The sequence below is a fragment of the Thunnus albacares genome, chromosome 21 (genome assembly GCF_914725855.1).
Source record: "Thunnus albacares chromosome 21, fThuAlb1.1, whole genome shotgun sequence".
Lineage (NCBI taxonomy): Eukaryota > Metazoa > Chordata > Actinopteri > Scombriformes > Scombridae > Thunnus > Thunnus albacares.
Window position 1 is genome coordinate 14,023,354 of NC_058126.1, and position 21,424 is coordinate 14,044,777.

General features: G+C 41.3%; 1 protein-coding gene across 1 annotated transcript in view; it reads left to right on the top strand.

Annotated features, from left to right (window-relative positions):
* Positions 1 to 21,424, top strand: part of prex2 (phosphatidylinositol-3,4,5-trisphosphate-dependent Rac exchange factor 2) — a 95,155-nt gene that overhangs the window by 55,869 nt on the left and 17,862 nt on the right. Inside the window, exons 25-37 of the mRNA XM_044339479.1 lie at positions 2,841 to 3,063; positions 3,189 to 3,396; positions 6,708 to 6,887; positions 7,112 to 7,206; positions 7,838 to 7,920; positions 8,853 to 8,943; positions 11,255 to 11,383; positions 12,377 to 12,418; positions 13,420 to 13,517; positions 13,678 to 13,824; positions 17,042 to 17,144; positions 17,296 to 17,439; positions 17,567 to 17,681. Of these exons, the coding sequence (XP_044195414.1) occupies positions 2,841 to 3,063; positions 3,189 to 3,396; positions 6,708 to 6,887; positions 7,112 to 7,206; positions 7,838 to 7,920; positions 8,853 to 8,943; positions 11,255 to 11,383; positions 12,377 to 12,418; positions 13,420 to 13,517; positions 13,678 to 13,824; positions 17,042 to 17,144; positions 17,296 to 17,439; positions 17,567 to 17,681 (1,658 nt within the window). The remainder of the gene's footprint in view (positions 1 to 2,840; positions 3,064 to 3,188; positions 3,397 to 6,707; positions 6,888 to 7,111; positions 7,207 to 7,837; positions 7,921 to 8,852; positions 8,944 to 11,254; positions 11,384 to 12,376; positions 12,419 to 13,419; positions 13,518 to 13,677; positions 13,825 to 17,041; positions 17,145 to 17,295; positions 17,440 to 17,566; positions 17,682 to 21,424) is intronic.

Sequence of the window (21,424 nt, forward strand, 5' to 3'; positions counted from 1 at the left end):
AACAGTGAATACAAGATGCATTTGCCGTTAACTTATCTGAGGAAACCATAGTTTTATTTAAATGTGCAGTGCAGAACCTTTACATATAAATGAATGTCTGTTACATTCAAGCTCTTGTCAAACGAGTTCACACAATGCTGATTATGCCTATCACCGCCAGATGAATCTCTCAGTATTTCACAGTATACAGAGTTTTAAAATTTGGTGTTGGTGGCCACGTTCCCGCACTGGCCAGATGAATGCATAGTGTGCATGCTTCCTCTATGGGCAGAGCTTGCGCACCAGAAACTTCCACCGGCTGAGTGGCTAATTTCCAGTTAGCCCTCTGCCAACTTTAATGGGGATAAAATAACTTAATTGTGTGGCTCTTCTAGACTTTCCAAATGTTATCGGACTGAATGGATCAAATTCTTACAGTGAAATGAGTCATTTCTTGGGGATTGTGTGGCACTCAAAACAATTTATCCACTGTTTTACAACCGCAACAGTAGCAACAGAGTAGGCTACGGTGAAGCCTATGTTGACAGTGTTTTTGTAATTACTCTCCTTGCCGGAGGGGGGAGACAAAAGTCCCACACTGCAGCTTTAAAGCAAGGCTGTTTTCAGGAAGGTGTGTTTGATAGAACTGTGATGAAAATAAAACCACAACAAATTCATACCATGACCATACATTCTTGAGGAAGTTGAAGTTACAAATCAAATCACACGCAGTAAAATAATGCAGGCTTTCATCATATAATCTTATAATATGATGATATGAGCTTCTATGCATCAGTTCAATTCAAATAAAAAACTATTCCAAGCCTTGAGCTGACAAATGGTTATGTGGGGGTCTGGAGTTTGTCACATATGTGAGTAATGATGATGTTGTGTGTCTGTCTTGGATCTTTGATTTGTGTTAAAAACTTGAGCAGCCACATAAAAAAGGAGGCATGTTAGAAGCTCTGCAGTAATGGATGTTTAGGCTTCTTTTCCAGTGCCAGCTGTCATATATGCAAAACAAAACAGTATATTGAGTTGACAGGTATTCTGTTGTGTGTTTCACGTAGGGCCTTTTATTGCTGTGTGTCATAGAAAATTGATTTTGCAGGGACGTATCATCTTTCAGAGCTTTATTCCAGAATCACAAACGTATGCATACGGACTCAGTGCCTGTGTTAGACAAAGAGCCCCAAACACCAGTCAAACAGTTATTCTTATAGTGGTAGCTGTGTCCGTCACAGAAAGTTTCAGAGCACTCCCTCACCCTTGGAAGATTTGACCTTGGCAATTAATTGGTACAACAGTTGCTCCTTTGTTCATTACTTATCAGTGTTTCTTTCCTGGAGGAGTTCTGCCTCTGCATCCATCTGCTGGGAACTGGGAATTGAAGGTCAAATCACAGCTTCACTTGTGATACATTTGTACACTTTCTCACACAAGGGTTATTGTCAAAGCTGCTTCTTCCAGTAAACATCCTTATCTTGTTTTCTTCCCTTCTAAGGTACTGTGGCAATCTTGTTACCCTCTGATGCATCACTTTAGCTTTGGACTTTGGACAGTTAGCAAGTTTTCTGCTCACACTCCCAAAGACTAAAGGCGCTTTTAGACCAAACAGTTCTGGGGACTCCGTGAGAGGAACTGCCCAATCGGGGAGGAGCTCCCCCAAGAACCACATACCTTTAAGGGTTTTTTTTTCTGTTTGCATTCACACTGCCAATAGGAATGCTGATGTGACGTATGCTGGCCAGCACTTGGTATAGAAATGTCACTTCTGCGCGAGATACAACGACAACTAAATGGAGGATGCTGTGATCGGAGAGCTGTTGTCTACTTGTCTAACCTTTTTACATAGGTTTTTAAAAATGGCGGTTGCGGGTGCTGCATTGGCTCAAGTGTTCGACCAATCAACGGACACTTATGTCTAGACCAATCAACTTGCGTCACTCAAGGTTCCTCTTGTGCTGTGAGAGTACCTACTCTGAAGTAGGAGCTAAAAAACTCCTTCAAAATGGCGTTCTAAGAACTATGATCCTTCTCAGTTCCTGCAGTGTGGACACGATAAGAAGTTTCTTGACTTAATCCAAGAGGTTAGGTGGTGTAGAAATGCAAGAAATTTGTTTTAAATTACAATTTCTTTTGGTGAGGGGGCGGTGGGGGTGGCTCATGGATTTCAATCACTGACTTCACAGATTTCAATCATGTTAACTTGACAGGTACACAATGGTCATTTGTCTAATTTTATGAATTTGTTGGGTGTTACTCAGGATCTATTGGTCTTAAGTTATATAGCTCGCCTAAGTAGAGAAAGGTTTGTAAAGTTATTGCAGCATTGCAGCCCTAAGCAAGGCCAGAGAGAGGTGGAGTGGGTCAATTTACCACAAACAATGCTCATTTGATTATGAACAAAAATAAGTACTACTAAAATACCCCCCTCAACCCTAATCCCCCCCATGGGAACACTCCAAGCTGAAGTCCAACTTTGGCAGCCCTGCAAATATGTGCAATAAAGATATTCAGACTTGATTATACGTGTAGTATGTATAATTTTCCTCACACTGTGCAGGTGAAGTTAAGCTACATAATACTAAGATTCAGACTTTTAAAGCCTGTCTGCTCTAAAATTGTCATTAAAATTCGAAACTATTCAAACATTTGATAACTATTGATCATAGACCTACCAGCCAGTAGTATCATATGATGTCATTCCCTGCAGTGCTATTATAGTGCAAATACTCCCTAGTACAGGTGCAAAATATCTACCCACATTTCTCACAAATATCTTTTCACTTTAACAACCACATTAAAGAAAACATATTTTATCTCTAAATCATCTGTATCTTTCTCGTTCTTTGTCTCAGTTTGCTCGGGTATTGAAGAACAGGGCATGGCCGACCTTTAAGCAGGCCAAGGGCAAGGTGTCCCCCCTCCACAGCAGCGACTTCTGCCCCACAAACTGTCATATTAATGTGATGGAGGTGTCCTACCCCAAGACCACCACGTCTCTGGGTAGTGCCTTCGGTGTGCAGCTGGACAACAGGAAGAACACACTGGAGAAGGGAGGACGTAGCAGTGCTGAGCAGGGTAAGTTAGCAAAGTGTTGAGCACCTGCACAGTGAAATAATTGTGCATATTCATTTGCATGTGCTTTGAAATTCCAGATGCCGACTGGTGCTCTTTTATGCCTGATATGTTTTGTGTTCCATCAGGTAAACTGAACCCCATGGTTAATGTCCAGCACACCATCACCACTATGGCTGCCCCATCAGGTCATAGCCTGGGCAGGACAGAGGGCCACGGCCTTCGCTTTCTGCTCAGAGAAGAAGACCTTCTCACTCTGGATGCTTACCAGAAGCTTCTCCACAAACTCACCACTGTTGTGAAGGAGATGGAGACACATGGTGCCCATATTCATGAGTGAGTATCTATATGTGCACACACACAGTATATACAACACACCTGCACCTACACAGACGTGTTTTTAGAGGTATAAGTGGTCAAATTCGTAAACATAAACACACTCTCACTTGTTTCTCGCAGTCATTCCCATGTGAGACAGAGTTTGTGTTTCATTAAATGTCCTGAGTTTGAGATTAATTTGTTCTAACATATTTCTCACAAACAAAGGCTGAAACTGATATATTTTTAAATACTTCAAATCACTTTTTGTTTATGATGGAAAGAGAAGAGCTCTCAGCGATTCCATTTGATCAGATTTTCTTTTGAAATCAGATTGCCTAACATAACAAGCTGTAACTTTAGCAGCCCGCTTGGTCAAAGTGCTGCATCTGGCACTTGGCGGGCATACATTTTGGTCATTACTCAAGCACCTGTGTGTGTGTGTGTGTATGTGAGAGATACAGAGGGGAGTGAAAAAAAGAAACATTTCTGATGTTTTTTTTTAGCCACATGTCTAAGGTATGCTCAGGCTTCATTTATGCTCAGGACTTTAATCCTCATATGGTACGTGTGTGTGTGTGTGTGTGTGTTAGACCAGTGTTTCCTGGCATGCTTGGCGGGTTCATTGTTTGGAGGCACATGAGGCTACGGAAAGGAAATGGGAAACACTGCTCAAGTTCAAGTTCTAGCCCCCTCTCCCGAAAAGGAAATACAATCTCAATGAAGTAGAGGGTGTGTGATTAGACAGGTGCCCTCTGGAAATGCCATTCACTAACAATGGATCATTCATATATGCATGTATAGTATACATACACAAATTTACAGTGTGGTATCTCATTCTTAATTAGATGTCTTAAGATAGAAACTTTTCCAGATTTTCCCTGCAGCAGTTGGTATTTATTGGTGGACAGTTGACAGATTATCAAAAATGTGTGTGTTATGAATTTTTAGATGATGATTTGATTGATTAAGTCATTAGAAGTCTTCTCAGCTAAGGCAGCAACATTCGCAGAATGACATTAAAAGTCTCTAGATGGAGCAGAGCTGTCACTTCACTGTGGTCATAATGAGTCGAGTCCACAGCAGGGCTCTTAATGACTGAGTCTGGACAAATTTTGTCATGCTCCTGTCAGTGCCAATTAGTGTAGTTGCATCCGTGCTCGTTCAAATGGTCCAAGACGCAGCTAGTGAGGGGGATAATGACCAAACATGTGCACACATACACACTTCTTCAGGAGCCTGTTAAGAGTGAGCTATGGGGATAGCTGTGAGTGTTTCAAACAAGTGGAACTAATATATGGGTTCTGTTGCTTGTAGCTGCAGTCTGGATGCATTGCGCTGGCCTCTGTGGGTGTGTTTACACATTAACCTGTTTGCTGGCCAACCTAGGGTCACCACTGCTTTTATTGTTCACCCACACCCAACCTCCCTTGCCTAGCTCACATGGTTTTGTCTCTTTGTCCTGTCTCATTTCCTCTATGTCTTGCTGTCTGCACACAGACATCCTTCACTCTCAGGGTCTCTTTCTGTTTCTGCATTGGGTGTGACAATAATGATGTAATAATGAACTGAAGTAGCCATATTTATGAGGGATCCCTTGTGCTTTATGACAAACAACCCCCCCCACCCCCTCGCCTTCTGACCCCGTTCCCAAAGTTAAGAGAGGAAGTCTACGGTACATTCAAAGGAGATTAGAAATATCCTCAAGTAATTTAGGAAAACAAAACAAGTGGACATAGGATGATGTTACATAAGTTTTTGGCCGACCCTCGAGGAATCCATTTTGAGGCAGCAACCTGTGAACTTTTGTCTCGGAGGCCACAGTCGAGGGGTCACAGCTGTGTGAGGACGTGCCCGATGACGTGCTTTATATCAGGACCTCCTCCCTTCCTGGACCTCCAGGACTCCCTCTATCACCACCACCACCACCACCTACTTTTCTCCCTAATTTTCATATAGTTTTTTTATTCTGTGCACATCATTAAGCGCTAGAGGGTCCAACAATTTATTTACCTCGGTATGGATTAAAGCATTATGCAAATCATGAAAATGGCCTGATGCAGAGCTTTGTAATGCAGATTCACTTAAGCTATAGATGCAATGAAGGCGATTGATGTCCAATGGTTTAACGTGTCGAAGTGGGTTAAAGAGCTTCCTGTGAGAGATTAAGAGATCTTTCGGACTGCGCTGCTATAAGCACTGATGTACTTTGGCCTACTCTTGCTCTCTTGCTTTCTGTTTTTTCCCCTCTGTCTCTATCTGTTGAAGCCTCCTCTCTGATCCAGTCATTGTTATTCTCTCTTGCTCCCTCCGATAGTTTGCGCCCCAAAGGCCCCAAACTGCGCCCACTTCTTTATTAACCAATAGCCAATCACAGAGCCTGGAGGGCTTCTCCATGGCGATGGAATGCCACTCTGCTTTGGAGGGCCATTGTGGTGGCTCCTGGAGTGGACCATAATGAGGGCATCTCTGTGGCCTAGTCAGCTTGTGAATGGATAGAAAGGGGGTCAATGGAGAGAGAGGAATGGGGGGAAAGCAGAGGTGTTTGAAATCATAAAGAGCCATAAAAATCTGAGTTGCATTTGGGTAGCATTAGGGAGACAGGTTGTTTATTTCACACAGGCGCAAGTGGCCTCTAACAGCCACCCTTCTCCACTGCCTCCACTTTGAAATCTCCTTAAGGCTGATGTTATGACACAATGGAAAATGTAAGCGGACACAAATTAAAATAAGGCTGAAATGTAAACAGACATCGCGTGTCAGAATGTGCGTGGGGAGAGATCAAAAAAGTCCAAGCCTAGCATTTATTGGAATATGGCTTTAAATGCCACCATGTGTTGCTGCAACTGTGAAAATATCCCATCCGGCCTCTTCCTGCTCCTCTGATAGCTGTCTGATAGAATACAGCAGTAACATTAAGGGGGGGGGGGGGGGGGGGGGGGGGGGGGGGGGGGGGGGCGAGCTGATCTTCGCAGCGGAGTTGCAGCATGTTGACACAGCTGCAGCCTGCTACATGTTTGAACCTATTAATACGATGCAGATCCCTAACCATCTAAAGCTGTTGTGCGGAAGCCAAAGGCAAACAGGTTGGGGTTTTGTTTGACCCACTCAGTCAGCTGTTGGGAGTCCAGACACATGTACGGACATACTGTACATACAGTTCAAAACATTACAGTGCGGGGACACACATAAGCGTTTCCTGTCTGGCATTAGTCTGAACAAAAAAGTTTTTTTTATCAAGCTGTTTTCAGTGTTACTTTTAGATGAATGTCATAGCTCTTTTTTTAGTAATTCCACCTCTCTGTCTTTCTACCTTTTTACCCTTTCAGCCTTTTATCCTCCATCACCCACCCTCCAGCGTCAGAGACAAGGACCCCTGAGAGCTACATATCTGCAGAGAGTGAAGGGGAAAAGGGGGAGCGGAACGGGAAGAAAGTGTGTTTTAACGTGGCAGGAGATGAGCAGGAGGACTCCGGACATGATACAATCAGCAACAGAGACTCATACAGGTATTACCAGTAGCTGTTACATAACAGGTACAGATTTTCAGATAGGTCTTAACATTGAAACATGTTAAAGAGAAAAGTCAACAAGAAAAAAATATTCTATGGGAATAAAAATGGCAGAGTGAGTGAGCTTGAATGAAAAAACAAAAGCAATGTGTTGTCATTGCATGAGACAAATAAGCAAATTAAAAAAAAATAAAAATATATCTCTCCCTCTTTCTTCTCAGTGACTGTAATAGCAACAGGAACTCCATTGCCTCCTTCACCAGTATCTGCAGCAGCCACTGCAGCTCCTATGTTCACAGTGATGAGATGGACTCAGGTACACAAATACAACACAGTGAACACAACCATTATTCTCCACTATATAGTAAACTTTTTTTGCAGATTGAAAATAATGTAATTTACGGGTATTAAACAAGAGTGAGTTGGATTTATTGTACATCTCTATGGCCATAACCCATAACCCCAAACAACAGCAAATCTTGCAAAATAGCTTCATAAGTGACAAGTCATGTTTACAATCTAACTGCATGATTATGCCTTTCTAGAAGGCGAGAACAAAAAAGACTGAAGTTGAATCTGATTAGATGTGACAGGCGTTGGCCACACATCTCAGCTGGATTTGACATTAATGTCTTACACAGCTGGGTATCTTGGCAAATATCCTTTCCTTGTGTCTCTGAGGATGTGACACACTCATATACACACAGCCACACACACACTTTACAACTATTTGTGATGTCAGGTAATCTATTTCTTTTTCTTTATCCTAAAAGCTAATCATATATACAATAGATCAACAGGCAGTAGAGAGACACATACTGAATTTGCAGACAGATCCATGATGGATGTATTGATGCACTTTGGCCACATACAGTCAATATAGTACGTGTGTCTAATATAGTACATTTTTGGACTAATGTGGACAAGTTGCAACATCACCTCCGCAGGAGATGAGATGCCCTCCAGTGTGTGGCTGTCCCACGATAAGCAGAAGAAACTTCACAGCTTCCTGGAGCATCTATTCAGCCAGGTGGGTCAGTGAAACATCTGCACAGATGTGATTGATGCGACTTATTAGTGGAAAGCCTGAGAAATGAGGTGTTGAACTTTCTCAGATTTACAAAGCTACACAATGCTCTCATCTGTGAACATTCCCATGAAAATCCAATTTCTTTTGCAGATAAACATTCTATTAAATCTTATATACATCATTGATCCCCCTAAGAGGCACATTTAACTTTTTGTCATCGCATAGGGTGAAGAGATAATTATTATGTTGTCTTTTTTGTGTGATAGATTGCAAATGGCTTTGGTTGGTTTTCTTGATGCATCTTTTACACACATACAAGCTGTATCACCCCAGTGAAAAAGTGTGATTTTCACACACTTAACAAATATATTTCATGTGCAAATTAAAGGTCAGATGTTAATTTAGACTTTTGTGTATGGACAATGGGGATTGTGTATTTTTCTCACTTTGTTGTCACGTCTCATGTCCAGGAAGGGAAAAATCGTGAGAGCTTTAAGCTGACCCTTGTCCTTTCTGAAACCTCCGGTGCAAAGGTTGACCATATCTGATAACACATATACACTCTGACATACACACACACACACACAGGCATACACTATGCAGGAGAAGGTTTATGAGGATGTCTCCATCGGCAGTGGAAAAGCAAAAAAAAAAAAACGCTTTGCTGTCTCTGCACTTTTGGCCCGCTTCCTGTCATTTGTTTTATTGTAGAACAGTTTCCCCGGCTTTGTTTACATTCTGCATAGCAAATTGTGTTCAATGGGGCTCTGTGGGATTCTGTGTATGAGTGCGCGTGTTAGAGAGTGAGCAACGCAGGTGTTGGTTATGTTTGGGCAGCAGTTTTTTGCTTCCCTCCACTCATTTTTCGATCTGGGCTTAGTGGGGAACTGTATCATGTAAGGGCCACAACTTGACCTTTTTGATTTCTTCAGGTGGACTCAATCACCAGCATGCTGAGAGGAGCAGTGGTGGCTCGGGCATTCGAGCAGACCAAGTGCTTCACACCTGGAAGAGGATTACAAGGTAAAACACCAGGACTGTGTCATGCTCCCAACTATGAAACACAGATTTCTTAGCATCTTTCATGACATCCCATCACACAGTGCATATTGTAGTCAAACCATCTGAGTTATAAATATAAAAGTTAGTCTTTTGGTGTCAAAATTCTTCCTTATTTTTCTGTCAACATATCTCACTTCTCGCTACAGCAGTGTATGTCTTTCCTGTGAGGAGTGTTTATGTTAGTGTGTAGCTCTGCTTCATGGGCCTGCACTGTGAGGCTGGGAGAAGAAAGATAATATTGGAAAGACTCCTGAGCCCAGCCAGAACCAATACAGAACACAGAGAAAAAACAGAGCACAGGCTGAAAATGTCGCAGCCGCCTGCGCACAGGGGCCGCAACTTCCTGTTGTGTAACGTGTGTGTGCACAGATGTAATTGCAGAGACGTTAGGGAAGCATTGTAAGTGGATTCCAGCCCCGAAAAAAATAATTCCCAGCCATTTTCTCCTCTGTTCATCCCTCCGTCCCGCTCTTCCACTTCTTTTCTCCTTCAGCTTTCCCCGTGCCCTTCTCTCTCAAGCACTTTATAGTGTCGAAACAGCACCACTTAGTTGCATACTCATCTCCACTTTACAGTTACTGTAGTGCTACTCAGCAGTCAATGGAAAATATGACCCTGTAGCAGCTTTTGCGCTTCTTAAATTATCTCATCATTTTGTTGTTACTGTGTGCTTATTTGTTACCTAACCTCATCTTGGCCTCGGTGTTTAACCACACAGTCTATTGTTACATTTTATCTCTCACAGGAATGTAGGAAATGTTGCTGGAAGAGGCTAAATTTATCCTTATCATTTCCCTGTACAAATATAAACTAGCTTACGGTGCCCTGTCATGATCTGTGGCATCCTGCACAAATGACTCAGTGCATGTTAAAGATAAGATAAAAGAAAAATTACGTTCAAAAGCAATATTTTTTCTCTTCTTTTTGCAAGTGGTACAAGCATGGATCCCAGACTTTGCGAGAATAAAAACTGCATGTTTTGTACCACTGTGGTTTGTATTGTACTGTGTAAGGCTTCAATAAGCGCTGATATGGGAACATTTTTTTATAACCCTGAATGTGACTTTAATGGTGTGTGATGAGCACTAAAAGCGAAAGAGCAGATTACCAAATTATTCTGTATGTTTTGATAAGTAAAGCCTCCAACCCCCTCCGGACCATTTGGCACACAGACTCCCTCTCTCATCTCAGGCTGTCCTCAAGTGAATGCAGATGCTTGAACTGAAAATAGGTCTGCTTGTGTTTTGTGTGTGTGTGTGTGTGTGTGTGTGTGTGTGTGTTTGTATGCATAAATGCCCTCAGGAGGGATGTGAAGGCCTTCATCAGAGCTGATCCATCTCAACTCCAGTAATGTGTGTGGTTGATAACAGAGCAAATAGGATTATCTAACAAGTGGAGCATTCCTGCATCTGATCTCTCACTCTCTCTGCCGTCCTCACACACACACACACAAACACACACTCCCAACCCCCTTGAAGCCTCGGTTTAACAGCCACCCCTCTATCACAGATCTCTTCTCTTTGTCTCCAAAGTAAACTTTACTACAAGCCTTACTGCCTAGTTGTGAGAGGGATAAAATCAGATTGACAGGCTTTTACACTCATGTTTTGCCATCGCAAGATGACAGATTAGATTGTAGGCGGTCTACAACTGGTGGTCTGTGGTCAACTCTAATAAAATGGGAAGAATATTGCTTGACTCTGGCTCTGTCTGACCTATCATTTTCATCATTTCAGTGGGAGAGATAGATAGATACATGGAAAAACAAAGAGAATGTGAGGAGAGACAGATGTAGAGCAAGTGAAATGTGAGGAGAAATAGAGGATGGAAAGAAAAAGATGGATAAAATTGGTTTGAGGGAAAGGAAAAAAGAATAGCAAAGGGGTTTCAAAAGGCAGATTGTAATCATTTGCTGCCATTTGTCGTATTTTTTCAGTGTCCTCCAAACTGAATTATCTTTGTTGACTAAATGTCTGATCCATCTCTTTAATAATTCACTGCTTTTGTAAGGACCCTTGAAGTTTATGATGTCATCTGTGAAGGGAGTTGACTTGACACTAATGGTGAAAGAGAGCTGTAGAAAAGAGGAAAGAAGAAAGAACAGATCAGACAGGGAAAATGTCTCTTACTTTCTTCACTATTTAATGATGCAAGAAGTGAATAAAAGCAGTTTGTAATATAAATGCCCTACATGTACATTATAGTCGATACACATACAATCATATACCTCCACCAGGTCTTTGCTAATTCTGTGTGTGTGTCTGTCTCTCAGAGTTTCAGCAGGAGATGGAGCCCAAGGTGAACTGCACCAAGAAGTTGCGTCTCCACGTTAAGCAAGATCCCTGGAACCTACCCAGCAGCGTTCAGGCCCTCACACAAACCATCGCTAAATATGTTGAAGGTCAGTGTGTACCTGAGCTACTGAGCTAACATGGTTAACACACTTACAAACACGCACACATTGCTGCTTTTGCAATGTTCGGGCCCTAAAGTTTGCTCACACAGTCACATCCAATATTTATCTTGGAAAGCCGTGCCTGGCTGGGGAGATTTTGTGCATTAAATTGACCAATTCTCCAGTGCCCCTCATCATATTTATTAGACACAATAATAACCTCTGTTACATTTTCGTAGGCACAGGCGTTCCCAGGCCACTAACTGTGCTATTCTCTTTAAACTTTAAACCTAAAACCACCCTGGGATGCATACATTTGAAACACAGAGTCAGAGCTGAAGCCTGAAGAATCTGCACTTTATGAGATTCCCTTGTTTGCCTGTTTGTATCGAGATATCTTGTGTATTCCCAGTGGGAGTGTGTTGTTATGTGTTTGTTGGCATACAGATTGAACACAGACATATAGATACATATGTGCACACACACAGGCAACAGGCAAACACACACACACACACACGCAAGCAGCCCAGAAACACGGCCAGCCACATGACACTCCTGGGAAAGGTGAGTTGGCGGTCATGACTGAGAGAGTACAAATAAGCACAGATAATATTAATGTGCAGCTTGGCCTGTGTACACTGCTTTTTTTTTTTTTTTTTTTTTTTTACCTCTTACCACGATGGCTTTTTCATGCAGCGCAGCGTCCTGCCAAGATACCCGCGGCTCTGATATGTCTATAAACAAATGCGGATTTATGTTATTATCTTTGCCTGTGGCTGGTTTTTATGATGCTGTGTTTTTTTTGCTTATATGTGAAGATAAACAGCTGTGGACCTGGGATGGAGCAGAAGAGTTATACAGCATCTTAGTATTTATGACTTTAAGGGGCTGAGTTTATAGTATAGGTCATACTATTGTGGATGGTGAAAAAGGCTCTTGGGGAGTTGATATAAGGTTGTTCGCTGTCTCATTGTATTGCTTTTATTTGTATTTTTTCAGAGGTGAAGACACGGCTGCTCTTGGTCTTACTCCAGTATACAGGTTTGTCCTCTTGCAATAATTTGCAGACTTATGTTGTAGTTCATTGTGTTAATTGTGGACAAAAAACCCAATACACTTTAAAAACATAGCATCCTATACTGTTTTAAAATTTAGAAATGATTATAAAACAATGCTTTTACTGCATGTCATAGTTACAGGAACTCAGAAGTATTAAAACACTAAAAACACGAATGTAAAAAGTCACTAACATGGCCAGATCAATATCTTAAATGCACCTATGAGTACATTTTAGGATGCATAAAAGTGGCATCAGTCTACAGGATATACTAAAAACTTCCACACTAGCACTGCTGCATTAAAATTCAGCACTGTAAAACTCAGATGCAAACTCCTTTAGAGAAACTGTGCTGATTAAATTAGGTGTTATGTTTTTACATCCCTCAAGGAACAACAAACTGAAATAAGTAAAAGTGGAAATGAGTGGATTTTTTTTTGTGTGTGAGGCTGTGGTTGGATTGGTTAATAGTGTCAAAGAGTTTGCGGTCATTTCTCATGACACATTAATTTCTGAGGGGTTCATGAACTCATTTTTAACTCAGTGGAATGCTTAACTGTTTCAGGGGGCCTATTTCTCAGGAAATTATGGCAGCCAATTACTTTCCACTTGGGCACACCTGTCATTTGCTCTCAATTTTTTTCTGATACAATATTTAATACCCAGCAGATTAAAAAAAAAAGCAGTCGAGACATTTTATCACCTTACTGAATGCTTAAAATTGCCACAGCACAGTCTGACCTACAACATTTCTGTTTTAATTACCATAAGAAACTTGTGCCACCTATTTCTAACACTCCTTTTCTTTTGACCTTTTGCCTTACCACTTTCCACTAGAAATTTTAATCTTTAGTCACTCAATTTTTTCTTCTTTCATTTCTTTTTGACCGTTCCTCTCACTTCCTTTCACTGTTTGCACTTCACATCTTTTACTGAGTGTCAAGGCTTTCTCTCAGCCTCATGTCCTCCTTTGTTTTCCTTCTAGACTCAGAGATCCAATTGCGTCGTGATATGGTCTTCTGTCAGTCTCTAGTTGCAGCTGTATGTGCCTTCTCAGAGCACCTACTGGCTGTTCTCAACCAGGTAAATTATACAAATGTATTGTGGGGGGTCTTTAAACTATGGAGCTACAAGAAATAAGCAGTGTTGTCTTGTACATAATAGCAAGACATCAGAATAAAAAACATTTTTGTTCCATTCTGTTTCTCAGCTTTCTAGTTAACTTTTTGTGTCCACTTTTCAGTTCCATAATGCAGGCAGGGAGCCTGAACAGGACAGCCAAGACCCCCAGGACCTTCAGGAGGCCCAGGAAGCCAGCCGCCGTTGGCTGGAGCAGATTGCCAGTGCTGGGCTGCTCTTCCATTTCCAGTCCCTCCTCTCTCCCAATCTGGTGAGTACCAGACCAGACCTCAGCTCCTATTGAATCTGCTGTAACAGATGTAAACAGATGTCTGTGTACTCAAACAACTATATGGGTTTGTTGGGAGTTGTGCACAATGTCATATAACTATGCATAGAGTACATAGATCCACATTCACATTCAGAGATTTTTTTAACATACACAAAGTCCAGCATTATATATTTTCCTTTTGCACCATGCGATATGTGTAGCACTCACATAATGAAATAAAACCAGTACAGATATACAGTATATCAAACAACAACATTCAAACAATATGAATCACAGAGTTATAAAAACATGCAGGATATGAATTATGCAACATTCAACATTTTTGTTCCGCTCTGTAAATAAGTCTAAGGGTGAGCTACAGCTTGCAAATAAGAAGGGATCTACCATTTATACGTTTGGACTTTAAATAGGTCATCAATCACTTCCAGGCTGCACAGCAGACACACGCAAAAAAAAAAAAAAAAAAAAAAAATCACAAAAATGTGCTGAGTTTAATACACAGTCTGCCCACAGTGACTGTGAAAGGATGTGGTCTGAATCATTGAGGTGTGCCGCTGATTTGCAGAGAAAGGTCCCACAGCCAACCTCCCTCTTGTCTTACTGAAGAAACAGACAGTTTCACCATCTTCTGGATAGTTGCTGTATGTCTGCGGATGTTATGAAAATATCCCCAACAACCAAAAACACACATGATATGTTAAAAATTCATTCAGAAGAGACAAAAATACTGAATTGGCCTAAATGATTCGAGATTGTGATCCTCAGTTCACATCTGAAAGGGATCAGAACTATCAATCTCAGTTCATATGTGCCTTCATGCTGTTTAAATTGAGAAGACATGAAAACTTTTAATTTAACCTTCAGCTGTTCTGGTTTAATGTCACTGAGACTCTATAATAAACTAAATATCTAAAATTATTCATCTGTACTCACCAAACCCTACACTTGAACTTGAAAAAATATGTATTTAAAAATGTGTTGATTCATAACTTTAATATAACCTTTAATGTTTAGTACTGTATTGTATAGTCATATGAATCATTCATATTTCATATTCCCTGGCTAAAGTGGTCTATTGGCTTATTTGGTGTCAGGCTGATCTATTCTGCTACAGGACCAGTTTAGAGATGAGTTTATCATGAACAGCCACTGTGGATTTGCTAAAACTGAGCTAAGCACACACTGTGACCTCATTCACAGCCATATTAAATTATTGCAAAAGACTTTGATTTGAAAGGTGTCAGAGAAACTGTACTCAGGTGTGAACAGCTGAATGTCCTCGATAAAAGCAAATTTTTCCTCAGTGATTCCTTTCAACGTTTTGTATCAAAAACCAAATGGCAGAAATACATTTTTATTTTCATTTAGACAAGATATTTAGATTTGGTTTCTATTTCTGTCTCCTTTCAGTGGGAATTAGAGACTCTGGAAGTGCTTTAACAGTGGATTTTGGATGACCATCTATTTAGACTAGAGCGGTGTGTGGGCTTAGGTCAGGTCCCCAGAAATCATTGACGTTTTTTCTCTCTTCCTCTCGTCATGCTGTTTCTCTTTCCCTTTCTTCTCAAGACATTTCCCTTTCAAGTGTCCCAGTGGAACAAAACAGGGTCTCAGTACCTGCAGGAGATTACAGTGAAATCTCAGCACGCTCCTTTTTAGGGCACCACATGAAAGGCAGCATGAGACGAGCTGGGGATGCTGTTGGTGTGTGTGTGTGTGTGTGTCTGCATGTTTGTGTTTTTGTGTATACTGAAAATGTGTGTGTGTGTGTCGATGGGGTGGGGTGAGCGGGGGTTGTGTTTATGTGACACCCTTTGAGATAATCTTGTCCACACACAGCAGGCGTCACTTGGCAGGGCAGCGGGTACCCCCTCTGTCACATGTCGGGCCATCACAAATGTGTCTTTAGAAAAAGGCTCTAATCCTCTTCCACCACAGCTCTGTTTATCCCTCTGCATGTGGCGGATGGAGAAGAAGAGAGAAAGAGAGGGGAAGGGTGGATGATAGAGGAGCGCAGAGCATCACAATCCAAAATATCCAAGCCACTGTCGCTGTGGCCACTCGCAGATGTGTTTGTTTGCGTGTGATTGGATGCCGGGTGGACGTTTGAAAAGGAAACACGGACACGACACGCACACGGACACACATGGAGAGACATAAACAAACACACACAAGCTAAAGCAAACACAAAAACAGACAAAGACGTACGCATACACACACTGTCATGTATGTAAACACATGCAGACTCCTCAGATGGGCACACGAGCGTCTTGTCACATTGTTTGCTGAATGCCGAAGTTTTATTTACAGCTCGCCTGAGTTATTTTCCAGCTCTATAAGTAGTGTGTGAGTGTGTATATGAGCTTGTGGAAGAGAAATAGCAAAGTACAGTCACTCCAATACTGTACTTAAGTACAATTTTGAGGTAGTTGCACTTTTTACTCCACTACATATATATATGTATATGTTATAGCTACTTTGCAGATTTAGGTTTTGCATACAAACCATGATCTCCACATAAAGTCTAATGTACTTCATAGCTTAAACTACCAGTATAAGTAGTGACAGTAAGAGTAAATTTAGCTCTACTTTGATCTGCTACAACATTAAAATTCTGAATACATATTAATGCATCAGCAATACTACATATGTATGTAATGATATCACATTCTGAAAGGGGCCACTTTGAATAACGAGTTTTGATACTTACATACATTCTGCTTCTGGATTTTTACTTGCAGGAGTAGTAAATTAATTAAATTGAGTGTTGGGTTATAATTCAGTGGTAAACCCAACATAAAGAGTCTTAGCAACGCCTCCAGAACATCACCTTGGCATAGACTCTCCAAGTGTGTTGAACTCTACAGGAGTGATAAATACTGTACCATTCTTCTGAAAGATATTCCTGCCTTTGCTGCTTTGATGATGGTGATGGAGAGCGCCGCCTAACATCACAAAATCTTCCATTAATGTCCAGTTATGTTAAAATCTGGTGACTGTGAAGGCCATTAGCATATGATTCACATCGTTTTCGTGCTCATCAAATCATTCAGTGACCCTGCTGTTCTGTATGGAAGCATATGCATTCGTTATGTTTCTGCACTCTTTTAGTCATGTTGTCTTTCATTTCTCTCTTGCTTCTTCTGAATACTTCCAACACTGTACTCTTACTGGTATGCTACATCTCTCTCTGCAGACTGATGAGCAGGCCATGTTGGAAGACACTCAAGTGGCCTTGATTGACCTGGAGAAGGTCACTTTCTACTTCCAGCAATTTGAAGGGGAGCCGCTGGTGGCCAGTACGTACACTGCAGAAATTTTTAGTTTATAGATGATAGAGGTTTCTTTTAAGAATCATTATTACAGCTTTATTTGTTTTAGGAGCATTATCTTGAGCTTCACCTCATGAAATATTCTTCTCCTCTCCTCTCCTCTCCTCTCCTCTGGCAGACATGCCCATTTCATACCAGGTGGAGGGAACTCGCCAGACCCTGAAGGTCTGCTTCTACCTTGAGAGTTTCTACTTCTCTCAGCTGCCCCACAGGCTGAAAAATGGAGGAGGCATCAAAATCTACCCAGTGCTCTTCACACAAGGTATTCTGAGGCTGGTTAGGGAACTTTAAGCCACTTTATACTGTAGATGGTCATAAACACTGACCAATAGATGTATAAAGTGCCTTTACCACTTTATGACTCACTGTTTTGTTTGATCCCTCTCTAGCGCTGGAGAGTATGGAGGGGTACTACTACAGAGATAATGTCTCAGTGGAGGAATACCAGGCCCAGATCAATGCTGCTTCACTGGATAAGGTGAAACAGTACTACAAGAGACTAAGGTATGTTATATGAGACATATACACACAGATATTATTTTGAAACTACATGTCCTGTGTGATTTTGGCAGTTTTTGTAGGATATAAATCAAAAACAACCTCCCGTTCAGTCATGCGTGGCTCTCAAAGCCCAGCAGGGCCTCAAAGGGATTGGCTGAGAGAAACACTGCAGGGATGTTTTCTGATTGGTTACGAACACACACTGTGGGGCAGCTGTGATTGGATGAGAGTGCCCAGCATGTCACCAGAACTGATGTAGTGCCTCTGCACAGCTGCTGCACTCAGTTACCTCAAACCCCATTGGTTTGCCACACACCCAGACCCTCTGCGATTGGTCAGACGTGGATAATTTGATGAGGGGGAAATAGATACGAAGAAACAGACACTTCTGGGAGTTGAAAATAAGGGGTTGGCTTTATTTAATCTCCAGAGTGTGTGAGAGAGTGTCAGACCTGTACAGTGAGCAGTCTGAATATCAATGTTGCTTCATTTTAGACATTTTCTTGTGATTTCAGAGACTGAAAACCACGTTTAAACTGGTTGTCTATAAAAGGATGTGAGTAATTGTGAATGCGCAGGACACATTAAGAATTCATATTGAGAAAATCTCTGTAGAGACTGTATAATTAAAAAATTCTTTTTTGCCAAATGTCCTATACTGGTGTTAGTGCAGATTTGTTGAAACAAAGCTGAGGGCATGACAGATTTATAGACACACACACACACACCTGATCCTCTTGAAGTCCGCTAATTGGGCACTCTATTATCATAGATCGAAGCAGCTTCCTCCTGTCTGTATGTTTCAGTTTGGAGCCAGCTCAGTTGCCAATGAAATGCAGATACTGTAATGTCAAGACTTAACTATATAAACTGATGCCATCTTGTTTAATAGAAAGAATCAGTCATACTCTAGGAAAGCTGTTTGAAGTCTAGCCAGTGTGTTCCCTCGGTGAATACCTAGGAGGGCGACTGGTCGACACGTCGGCTTTGACTAAACATCTGCTGCTGATTGTGTGGATAATTAAATGCAGAGCAGAGCTCACAACAAAACTTCATCTTGTTATTTAGAGACAATCTGCTCGGGGAGGGGTTGAATGATTTACAGCTCGGGCAGTCATGTGCCACATCAGTGCTGATCCTCCACAACAAAACATTAATTTACTGGGATTATTTTCCACAGACAGCTTTTAATTTGTTTGTAGTGTTTAGCTTGATGAGAGAAAAGAACTTCAAGCATTCATTTCTGTGAGCCTCACATTTCCCAAAGCGCCCAAATTGTGCCGGCTCACTTAATCTCTCTGTTCGGCAGGCCTTTCCAACTGTCCCTCTATCTCTTTGTGTCATGATGGTATTGTCTGCCAGATCTTCTAGCACTCAACAATCTTTTAATAGTAGAATATTGGCATTTTGTGGCATCTCTTTCATTTTATTGAGTCCTTGTTTGCAGACTCCAGTGTAGATAACAGGCTTCATGTTCCATCTCTCAAAATGTCACTGCCGTTCTAATTAAGATACCACAGGGAGGGGTATAGTGTATTATGTGCACACATGTGTTAGGGTGTCTACAGCACCTTTTAACAAGACATCATCTTAACAAATTTATATGCGGTGTAATTGTAAAAACACACACATATATATATATATATATATAGCTTTACTGGAGTTCAGCCATGTAATTCAGTGTTTTTGTATGTGTGCACGTGTACTGTACATATCTGCACAGTTTGACCCGTACAGAAAGATATAATTGAATTGACAGCAGAGGCTCCAGCAGTAACACGGAGCAGATGTTCACTGACAGGCAAGCGAGTGAGACTGGTGATTTGGGGAGCATTAGGGGTGCTGGGTAGGCATGTGGATAGACTGTGTGCTTCAGAAAACCAACCAGAGTGAAACAGTTGGAGACTTTGCTCTTCTCAGGTAGACTCAATCCCTCTGTCAGCAAAACCTGTTGTAGCCCAGAATTGTAGATGATTTCAGTCTAAATCTAATCAGCCCTCTCCCACTGTGTGTATAGTAAAGTCCAGTGGGTTTAATCAGTTGGCATTGACTTTACATATGTAAGGAAAGATTCTTGAAAGGAGTAAAAGTTTTTCGCAATCTATGCTGGTGTTGCACATACCAGCAGGAAGTTGCTGAACAGAAACCGTGAGAACTGAATATCTCATACAAGGCAAAGACAGTGCAAAGCATATGGATGATGGTGAGTTATTTAAGGCTGCAACTAACTATTATTTACATCATAAATAATCTTCTTGATTAATTGTTTGTCTATAAATTGTCAGAAATACATATTCAAATTGCTTGTTTTGTCCGACCAACAGTCCAAAACCCAAAAATATTCACTTTACTAACATATATGACAAAGAAAAACAACAATCATCACATTTGAGAAGCTGGAACCAGCAAAAGTTTGAGATTTTTGCTTGACAAATAACTGAAATGATGAATTGATTATCAAAAAAGTTGCTGATTAATTATTTGTTGATGGATTTATCGATACATTGGCTTATCATTTTAGCTGTAGAGTTCTCCACATCCCTCTAAATACTGTAGCACTTTAATTGAACTTTGCTAGTGAGTCATTCATGTGCACGTGGAATAATATGATGAACACTAACAAAACTTTAGCAGGCTACTTGCACCAGAAACATGTTTCTTTGCTCCCACCCAGAATATTTCCTTGTATCAATTGTAGTAAAGTAAATATTCCCAGCTGCTTTTCAACAGGCAGTGAATACAGTGTCTGTCTCTCTTTGTAATAGCACCAGTAGTTTTCTTTCGCCGGCTGCCATGTGTCTTTGGGCTGACCACAGACCAGGCTGTGATGTCACTCCTCTCTCCATTGCAGCGTTCCAACCCCAGGCACCTCGTTATCCTTGGAGCCCGGCCACGGCAGTGTTGGGTTAAACCCACACTGTGGGCCGGAGCCAGTAGCTGACTGACAGATAGAAACAACCCAGCACACGCAATATTGAACTGAATGAACTGCGTGGCTGAGATTCTCAAACATTTTCATGTTGACAACCCATTAAACAGACTCCCATTCCACCTAAGACCCCCACGTGCATTTTAGACCCCTGAGATATTGTTCGTTAGGAGTTGCAATTGAATTATCTACCTATCAACATTGCACGTGGTGAAGTAATAGTGTTGAGAATGAATACTATCATTTTCTCTTACTGTACAAATACCGTAATTTGGATGATTTAAATCAATTAAATTAAGGAAGAAGACAGTTGCTCATTATGTTATGGACGATCCTGTCAAGAATAAATATGCTTTTCCGTAAATCCTATTTGTGTGTGCGAGTATTTGTGCATATCATATTAAATTCAAAAGCAAGAAGAAAGCTTGCTTCCCTTGTTTTTGTCTTATGTTCCTCCACCAACGCCTTTGCCAGCGTGCATTGCGGGCATTATCTAATTTCAGAGCAGTCACGAACAGTCAGTGATACCCATGTAAGATTTCCCAGCAGCCTCTCTGTCTCTGGCTTACGCTTTCCGTACCCACAACAACATACAGTATGATCCGAGCAAACCCGTAGCTCCTGATGAAGTCACTCAAGTCCTCCGCAAAACATACGCTCACGGGCCAAATCACAAGCACATGCCTGGTCCCAAAGGAGTCAGCGGCATATAAAGCCAGAACACGCACTCACGTTTTCAAACTTTTATGAACCACCTCAGCTGACATGTACATTTTGGTAGAAGAGTTTTGAAACCCAAACTGACAGTTTCCTTTGT